At 41.6% G+C, this 10,440-nt stretch overlaps 1 protein-coding gene across 1 annotated transcript; it reads left to right on the top strand.

Moving 5' to 3' along the window:
• Window positions 1–9,308: 9,308 nt before the first annotated feature.
• LOC108665414 (endochitinase-like) lies at window positions 9,309–10,227 on the top strand. The gene is made up of 2 exons (XM_018152162.2): window positions 9,309–9,389; window positions 9,625–10,227. Exons 1-2 carry the CDS (start codon window positions 9,338–9,340, stop codon window positions 9,945–9,947), a joined length of 375 nt encoding a protein of 124 aa, XP_018007651.1. The 5' UTR covers window positions 9,309–9,337; the 3' UTR covers window positions 9,948–10,227.
• Window positions 10,228–10,440: the final 213 nt, after the last annotated feature.

Genomic DNA, 10,440 nt, shown 5'->3' with positions numbered 1-10,440 from the left:
CACTGCCTAAAAGTAACGTCCCTGCAGATCTCCTGACCTCACCAACGGTGTGGTTACGTATCGACCGAGTCCGTAAAAGTTTAGAAGCGCCCTATCAAGGTCCATTTGAAGTGGTTCGACGAGAACCAAAATATTTTATCCTGAAACTGCCACAAGGCGAAACGGCAGTCTCTAACGATAGGCTTAAACCTGTTCATTTACCTCACCCTACACATGTAACTCCTACTATTCCTACAACCCCTTCTCTTCCTCCTACAATCCTTCCTACTCCTATAACCCCTACCACTCTCCTCCCACGAACTATCTATGATCTGCCTTCCAGCGGGTCGCAGCAGCCCTCGGTAAAGGTACCTCCCGTTGTATCATTAACCCCTTCCGCTGACCCACCGCCAGCCGTACCTGCACCTAGACCCACCCGTGCAGGTCGCGTTGTTAGATTTAAACAACACGCAGACCATAAGTATTATTAGATCTTCAATGTGTTAAAGTGCTAGTACTTGATTAATGTTCAACTATGTACTCAATCCTGTACATATTGTCAACCTTAACCCCTTTAATTGTCAGCGACAGGCTATGTGTATAATAATAGAAACAATAGTCAATATCAGCCAAAAATCATAGTCAACTATAAAGGCCCGTTTCCACTATGCGACTATGCGAGACTGACGATTGAAAAACTGGCTTTTTCAGTACCGACTGAGGCAGTCCGGACCATCGAGACTTGAGTGACGGGGAGTCAAGCGCTGTTCAATCTTTCACTGGACTTGCGTGACGGGCAAGGGGCAGTGTCGCTGTGACTTTCGTTCAAGGAGGTTGTGCGCTGGGCTGGCGCTCCAATAGACGCAACATTGCCTGCCTCTTTGCTGAACTGACCTTGTCGCACAACTGAGACTGGAGCAGAGATGTCACTGAAAGGCTTATCGATTTATATAGAGCGGCACCTTGCTGCGGCACCTTGCTTCTGGCAAGTAAAAAGCTCTTTTTACAGAGACAGAATTAGAGAAAATAAGTAAAGAAATGGAGAAATTATTTCCATCTACGAACATCGAAAAATGGGAATAATACTTCCAAACTTCTCATTGACCGATTTATCTGTTTATTGACATAGATTCACTCGTCCGTCAATTAAAAAATCTTAATTATCTTATTGTACTTAATAAACACAATTAACCAATAAATAAACACATTAACCAATAATAGTAGTAGCATTTGTGAAGCACGCTATGATGCCTATCTAAATCTATAGGACAAAAAACAGACATGGTTAAACATTGTGACGTATTTATTACATTTAATTTTCTCGACACATTAAAGGTATAATAAGATAATGCTGTTTCTTAATCCCGTGGTGAATGCATGTTATTACACGGATGAACTATGTTAATGAGAAGTTTGAACCATTCTTGCGTTTCATAACTGCTATTAGGTAAATAGATCTTTGTTTCCTCCTGCGCATAGTGACAACAGCTAGTAAAGCAAGAGCGGCAGCGTAATCTATCTTCAGAGGCCAGCGAGTGCGGAAGCCCAGACGGTCAGTCTCAGCATCAGTCCCAGCACGCGCACGTAGTGGAAACGCGCACTCCAGTTTTCGAGTCCAGCCATGTGGCTTATTGGTCTCAGGCCAATCTCAATCCTTCAGAATCAGTCCCGTAGTTGAAACGGGCCTTTATAAACATAATACTCGAGTGTTTTTATATAATCCTTTTACGCCCCGATAAGAACAATTATAGAATAGAACGCTAGAACAACAACCATAGCACAATTTTGTATTAAATGATGGCAACATCTCGACAACCTCCCGATTTTCCGGAAGGCATATTTTGAGCTCCATTCATTCTAGCCCAGAGACACGCTCAAATGGAGGCCTCCGCCGTGCTTCCCCATAGTAGTAGGCTATGTTGTGATCTTATAAGAACTGGGTCTCGCTCATATATCATACATGAAAGAACTATTCCCTCACGCCTTTTAACTCCGTATTTAACTCCTGAATCTGACCCCAATAAATGAGCTAAATTGGCCTCTTCTTTATATCCGCCATACCACCTAAATTTCTCCGGATAAACCCAACCACCTCAAGTCCATGGTCCTAAAATGGCTCGGTCCATGGGCACTGCCAACTTTTGCATGCCTTCCAAGACTTATTTTAACCCTCTACCACCGTATGTCACTCTTCGAGAACATAACTTTCAACTTAAATTATACTTAAATTATTGAGTGTAGCAACCTGAGGACGTTTGTACACAACAGAGAACATTTTAAAGTTGTCGTACGTGGCGGCAACCATCAGTGCAAGTCATTTTGCGCTCACTAGAAAGTGTTCTTTTTGGGAAGTAGGCTGGTGACAATACTGCTCTGGTTACTCATCTCAGGCCGTAGAGGGTTAAGGCTTCTCAGACTCACTTCCGCGGGTCCGAAAAATGAGCCCCATTCAAAGCAACTTCAGCCTTGATGTTTTTTCGGAACTCTACTGCCCTAGTGGCATGTCCACAGCAACACATAATGCCATGAGGACTGCCTTGCATTGCAAGTCGTTGTGCACAGCTTGGCAGAGTTGCCCGCAGCTAAATTGCCACCGTCATATCGTGACGGCAAGACCAACGTCTCCAACAAACGTAACGGGAATAGTGAAAGAAATAATTATAAACATATGAGTAAGGTAAAGAATGTAGGGGAAAGAATGTCTCACCTTGGCCTTGCGACTCCAAATGGAAGTTTCATGTCACTCGAGCCATGTTTGTGAAAGGGAGCAGCACTGACCACACTGAACTGTCCAATGATGAACTATTCTGCGATGATATCCTTCAAAATCCTGATAAAATAAGTCTGCTGGAAAGTTTGGAGCCCTTTGTGTTTTTCGTAGAAAGCACTATGAAGTTGCTGAAGAAGAGCGTTCGTCCTCTATGGGGGGACTTCTGATGTGTGTCTGTGCTCGTCAGAAGTACTATGGGATTTCACGTTCCCAGGGGGATTGTTCCTGAGCGCCCCACCGCTGAGCTCGCGGTGTCTGACTGCGTGTCTCAGTTTTGGGGCCCTTCAGGGGAGACTTCTGACGCGTGTGTGCTCGTCAGAAGTCCTATGGGATTTCGCGTTCCTAGGGGGATTGTTCCTGAGCGCCCCACCGTTGAGCTCGTGGTGTCTGACTGTAGGTCTCAGTTGTAGGGTTAAGTTATTATGTAGGTAGGATTCCTTACATCTCCCTTCTCTGTCTCTCTCGTGCGGGCGGCCTACGTCCCGTGTAAGCGACCTCTTGTTCGAGTGTCTTCGTTTCTGTTACTTTTCACCTGTCCCTCCTTGTCGCTTCGTCTCTTTGAGATGCTAACGCTGCTTCTTTCGAGCCAGCTTCAACGGGCTGGACATCTGAGACCTTCCGCCCCTTGTGGGTGATGAATAATTGAGACCTTCCACCTCCATGGTGATGTTCATCTTGACTTTCGGTGCGAGATAGCTAAATAGCTGAAGCGCTAGTAAACATTTGGCCACTAAACTAACTAACTGACAGTTTTGGGGTCAAGTTATTATGTAGGTAGGATTCCTTACATTTCCCTTGTCTCTGTCTCCAAATGCTGCCGGCCTACCTGAGGTTGGAGCGCGACCCGGACGTGGGTCCAAATCGACAGCCAACTTATCCACGTCCTCCGAAAGAAGGACCCGAAGCCCATTATGGGCGTAGGCCCCGTCCCGCATTTGTCGCGGGACGGGGAGGGCGAACAACAACAACAACATGGTCCTTAAAGTGGATTTTGAAAGAAAGCAACTCCCAGAAAAAGTCCTCTTTGGTTTCATTGCATACAGAGTAAGAGTCTACAACCCACCCCCAATCAGATGCTAGTACAGATGTCAAATACCTTGACACCTCTCCAGTGGATGCACAGCACCCGAGCGCTTGCTCTGCGCAGGAAACCATTCCAAAGCAGTATGCACATCAACAACAAATAAATGTGCTAATTGTGGAGGGCCTCATATTGCCAGCCATAGAGAGTGTCGATACAACAGTCAAGCTAAGGCAATAGACTCACTGACTCACTAATAATAGACTCACTGGCATGTCCTATGACGCTGCCAGAAGGCAAACAGACTTGATGTTTAGAAATCCGCTTTCAAAAGACTACACCAATGAGAAGCAAAGCAGCCTGTCAGCAAAAAATTTGTCACAACAACCAGGTGCACCAAATGAATATTCTTTCCAGACAACTACAACTCAAGCAGATGTGCATAAATTCCAAGGCACTCACCACAGCAGCTTGCCCTCCCCACCAGTTACATCAACAGAAGAGAACACCTACAGCCAAGTGGCCCAATCTTCAAGGAGACACAACCTCAATACAAGTCCTACTCATGCAACCTCTGAACAACCGCCTTCAGTCGATGCCATGGAGAAGCTAACCAGCTTCATCAAAAATGAAATCCAGAAATTAAGCATATCTATTTGTAAGTTTTTTAAAAGAAATTCTTACTGACCTCACAAAAGAAAACAAGAAAGAAAAGGAATTACTGATTGTTGTCCTGACGTTGCGAGTTTTGACTTTAGAAAACCTTTAATTTATTTCTGTTCCTCTTATTTTAGGGTAAGGTTTAATGGAGTAATAATTATAAGTTGTTTATTCACTTGCAGGAAACTCACGTGATCCGATTGCTCGGACTCTCATGTCTCTTCACGCTCATACTAAAAAGTGCCAGACATTCTACGTGTGCTGGCGTCGGTTCAAACCTATTCTGCTAACGTACCTCGAAAACTCAATTTTTTTGCCCCTGAATCACGCTTGCCTGCCACCAAGCTCTGTTGCACTACTGACCCGACCATCGAATGTGAAGATAACGATTTAAAGAGATACTGGTTCAGGAGGAAAGGTTTTAGGCGCGTTTTTAATTGCTTTTCCAGACCCTATAATTCGCCTGTTAATCTACAAGTTGATTTTGATACATATGAGGCCACTGTACCACAGGTATTCAAATTTGCTGACTTGTTGCAAGACGAAAGACTTTTCGACGAGTCCTCTATAACTCGGATGAATCAAGTTCACGAGAAAAATTATCATCGTCAGAAGAGTCTAAGGAAAATTAATAAAACATCCAGTGATGTAGACATAGTAATCAATTTCTCTTGATGCATTTTTGAGAACTTTCGTCTCGAATTGTGATCACATCAGACATTGAAACTACTTCCTATACTATGTACACCATTAATAAAGCTTGGGCGCCCAATTCTCCACAGACTGCCGTGATCGCTGCCATACCAATAGAGTAGACGAAACATTTATCCCGACACTCCTGAATCATTCAGCCCAACGTGCACCGACGACTGGATCATACCGCATCCTAGGTTCTTCCTTTCCCCCAACTTCGTCCCCTACTGAATCTTCCTTTGTCGCCACGACTGCGCGGCCGAATTGTTCTACTATGCTAAATGCAGAAGGCGTGGTAACAATTTTCTCAACCCAGTTGTTGATGAGTGGTGCATTGAAAAAATGAGTGGTGTAAATCGTAAAGTAAGGCATACGGTAACGCATAGAGTTACGCATTGAAAATGAGTGGTTTAACGGGTAAAATAACGCATACAGTAATGCATTGAAAATGAGTGGTTTAACGGGTGAAGTAACGCATAGAGTAACGCAAACCGTAACGCTTAAAGTAACGCAATGAAAATGAGTAGTGATTACTGATCTACACTACTGTATGAATTGATTTTGATCCACTCATGCCGATTAACTGGTCTGAGTTTTATGAAGCTCAAGAATTCATAACAAGAAATGAAAAAAATCAAAGCATGTCCGTTCATGGGGTCATGCTATGCAAGTGCCCATCTTTTGTTTACGGAAAAAACCAATCGTATAAACTTTTCAGGTTCGTAGCGTAATATGGAGGCATGTTTATAAATGAAGATTTTTCGTCGGTAGATATTGGTATAGAATAGAATATAGAATAGAAGTGTCGGCGTTGAAGAAATAGGCCCATGGAATATTGGTTTGATCAGTACTTTCGCGATAGTCAATCTTCCTGCTTCATTATCCTGCACAAGACGTAACAAAAAAATTCATTGTTTTAATTTAAAAGCTTTCAAATTTTTATCAACGGTTCGGGAAGTGTCATAATGTCGCGATCGAACAATTAATAAGGTTGTTTATGAAGGTAATCATTGATAAGTGTTGATAGAGATAAAATCCTGAAGATGATACCAGGTTTTCTAGAGAAGTCAATCCAAGAAAGTATTTCCTGATGACAGCGCATTCACATGTGGAGCAATAAACAATGATCAGGAAACAAGAAGTAGGAAAATAAAATTAAATTTAAAATTAATTAAACCTTTAATGGAATTCTGAATATTAAAAGATTGAATAGAGTTGTAGAAAGACGTTCAGACGTTACGAGCAAGATAGTTTATCACGCGATAATAAATGAGAGGAACATTCCACGCACAATGCGCACTGAAGTGCGTGATGCGTTGTGACCGAAATGTTAAATGTTAATTTTCAGATATATAAATAAAATGTTATACATAATACTTCGAATATTGGTCATAAATGCAAATATACACAAAGGAAATACTGAAAATTATTGAATTTTTTTTTCATTAATACGAGCAAGCCTGACGCCGTTGTCGCTCAAAACGAACGATAATTTATCGCGAGTAGCCATTTGTTAGACATTTTCTATGAGCACTCGACATTATCCCCCGCGGAAGGTGCCTTAAACTCATTGCAGCGGAATTCATCACTGTGCTTGATAGTGATTCGAGTTGATAATTTGACAACTTCAAGATTCAAGTTGATAATTTGACAACACGTTTCTAAGTCCTGATTTTCAGATATGCAAGGCAAACAAAGAGCGATATATATAGTTAAGTGAGAATACCGGACAATAAATAGACTAGAACAGATAAGCTGTAGTATTCCTTCCCTCGTGTTGCATCCACGCGTCTGACAACATTATTTAGCAGTAATATTAATGTTGTTAAAAGTATCATCACAGCCAATTTCCCAACTACGAGTGCTTTGTTTTGCCCTTAAATGCACGCATTTAATTTACCTGACCACCCCTTGTTGCTCATGTTCACCGCGCCCCACATCAGCCGATGTAACACGTTTCGTTCTCGTTTGACTTGATATTTATCGGACTTCGTACAAAGAGTAGGACTTCTTCAGGCAAGAAACCTGATTACCTTAGCATTAGTGGGCAAAATTTGGCTGCATCATTTATTATACACAACAGGTTATGGTTAAGAGAATCACTCATAATAGCATTGCGATGTAAGACTTGCCTATTTAATCGTAATGCAGTCTAACGGTACACGTACAACTTACCGGTATTGAACGTGTTATAATTAAGTACGTTGAAGAATATGTTATGAACACGTACGTTTAGGACTGCGTAGTGAACGTTTTTTTTAAATGCTCTACCATTTTATAACCAGCGTGTGATGCGAAGACGTCATAGTTAATCCGTTCTCTCCCATTACATAATCAGCGTGTGAAGCGAAAGAACCATAGTTAATCCGTTCTCTACCATTACATAATCAGCGTGTGAAGCGAAGAAACCATAGTTAATCCGTTCGCTACCATTACATAATCAGCGTGTGAAGCGAAGAAACCATAGTTCTCAGTCAGCCTCATGATGGAGCCAATTTGGCACTTCACACCCTAAAAAATTGATGATGACAGCTGGCATTATTTTGTGCGGTGCAAAGAGTCCACGCAATATCTTTTAACAACTGCATTTCCTATTGACGGAGGGAATGCAGTTTTCAGGCACATAATATAACACAGGAGTCGCCCTGCATTACGTCAGCGTTTACAATGAAGTTGTTGAACCCTTTATGACGCTCTACATAACTGACGTCATCTACAACGGAGTTAAAGCCAGCCATTAAGTATAACATATCCAAGAGTACCAAGTCGTCGTTAATTGTTTTTATCAATGCCTATTTTACTTTGTTATAAATCACAGCTGTTGAATTTCGCATATATCTTATTTTATCTTTTAGGTTTGTCTGTACGAAAATTAAAGATTTATAATGCTGGATAAAATTAAAAACAACTGGATATTTTTTCGTCTCAAAAAGTATTATTCTAGTATTTTTTACGCTAAAAATATATGACAATAGAATAATTGTGAATCCACTTGAAAAACAGCCCATGGTGGAAAATTTGTTAGCTTGCAGGCGACTATATGAAGTTTTATTGGCAGCGGCATTCCTTGAAGCCGACGTCCTTGTCAACAAGGCGAGGACTTCACACCGCCGATCTGAAACGGTGACTGAAATATTGCATTGCTACTGAACCTGCAGTAAAGATGGCTGACATCGGGGTCTATATAACTCACCGAGTGAAGTCTGGGTCTATATAATGCACCACGAGCCACCACCGCAACATTCAAGCAAAATTGAACTCCTGAGAGCCACGTAGAACCTTGATGTTAAGGGGAGCGTCTAGGGTAAAATTTATCTCGGCTATTCACTGACGGATCACTCTGAAACTTGGTACACATATGTAAAATAGAATTCTAAGACATTTTTGTTCGTGTGAATTTTTCGAAAAAAATGAAAGAAAACGTGATATTCTTAGAAAACGGCCAAAAAAGAGAGTACTGTAGAATTCTATCTCCTCCTAGGATTTTCAAGCTACAACATCGAGACACATATCATTCAATGCGTAAAGACCATATCTACAAACGTCACTTAGCGGTTTTTTGGATTTCTCATTTTTGTGGGTGTGGGAGCATTTTTTCTGATATTTTTCGAAATTTTTAGATTTTACCCCCGCCCTCCCCCACTTTTTGCAAAATAAAATCCGAACTATAACGAAATTGGAAAAACGACAAAGTGACGTTTGTAGATCTTTCATTTTCTAATCCAATGGTATATGTCTCATTGTTGTAGCTTAAAAACTCTAGGAGGAGATAGGTTTGCAGTGACAATAAGTTAACTTTTCAGTAGAGCCCGTCAAAGTCCCGCGCGCATCGAAATAGGCACTCAATGTAGCAAGGATTCAAAACTAAACGTTACTGGAGCTTGATTCCAGTCAAGGATGGTGGGAGCGACTGCATGCACACTTCCTCATACGACGCCAGGCGGATAACTAAGGTGCACTTCAAGCAGACACTCTATTTAAAGTGCTCGCAGCGAATTTCCTCCCATTCTATTTGTTAAAGAACTACCCCAGTCCCCTCCCTTTCATGATCTGACGTGAACGCATAAATCAACGTACAGAGATGGTTTTGGTACCGTTGGATAGGTCAGAATGTCAGCTTTAAGATGAGACTAAAAACCGGAAAAGCCGAAATCCAAAATTTTACCCTAGACGCTCCCCTTAATTTGGAAAGCTTGCGGTACGAGGTATAGATCATGAAGACATTTGTGCTACTCTCCATCTTCGCAGCTGTGGCAGCTGCTCGAGGTAATTCAGATATTCATAAAAAATTGTACAGCCAAGTGATAAATTATCATAGTGTTCGATTCTTCGAATATTTCTTTTATTTTGCATCTGGTGCAGTATTTGCTCAATGCAGATTCAGTACCATGCTTCACATCTCCTAACAGATGGAATTTTTTCAGCGAGGTAATTTTAATTTCGTATTATCTTCTTACTCAACGTTATCTGTCTGATTGCTGTTCGCGTTAACCGTCAACAGAGTTCAACTACACTGAAGACGTTTCAACTACTCCTAGACCAATTTATGAGACCACCGTCCCATCTATCCCACACGGCGAGACCAACGAAACAATTTCCACCGAAGCACCAGAATGCCGCCCGCTTTGCACCGACTGGATCCTGCCTCATCCCAGGGACTGCACCAAGTTCTTCCTTTGTTCTAACCTCGTCCCGTACGAAATGAACTGCCCTGCCAAACTGCACTACTCAGAGGGACGTAGGAGGTGTGACTACCCTGCCGAGGCGGGGTGCACTGCACACCCCACAGCATCTTGTGACAACTCCGACTCTCCACCCGCTTGATGACCGATCATCGTTACCGGTCAAAACTTTTCATACACGCAGAATTGGTCTTTAAAGAACATTGTTTCATTTGAGCTGTCATTATGTTCTATACTTGTTATTTTCAAAACTAAAGTCATTGATCTTTACTCTTTTTCATCGCTTTGGTAGTTCTTTTCTAACTTGAGCTCTCGTAACTGCTTTCGATAAGGATCTAGCTACTGTAACCGGTGCCGTTCACTTTTCTATAGCTCCGTACACATTAAACATGCAGACACATGTAATGAAAAATTTTCCCACATTTTATTTACGTTATTCACGTATATCCTCACTGGTTGGTCTTTAATAACTAGTGGTAAAAACTCTACCCCTACATTCTCAAGAAGACCAATCGGTAAGCATTTCTTATTTCATAAAATGAATGCAATAAAAAAGTACAATTCTCCCTTAAATGAGAGTAAAGATTATTTCTATTTAAATTCTTGGCTCCTCTCGAAAAGATGCGATATATTTT

Source organism: Hyalella azteca, unplaced genomic scaffold (genome assembly GCF_000764305.2).
Source record: "Hyalella azteca isolate HAZT.00-mixed unplaced genomic scaffold, Hazt_2.0.2 contig15535, whole genome shotgun sequence".
In the NCBI taxonomy this organism is placed as follows: Eukaryota; Metazoa; Arthropoda; class Malacostraca; order Amphipoda; family Hyalellidae; genus Hyalella; species Hyalella azteca.
The sequence above is the reverse complement of the archived record's forward strand: the minus strand, read 5'-3'. Positions and strand labels throughout refer to the sequence as shown.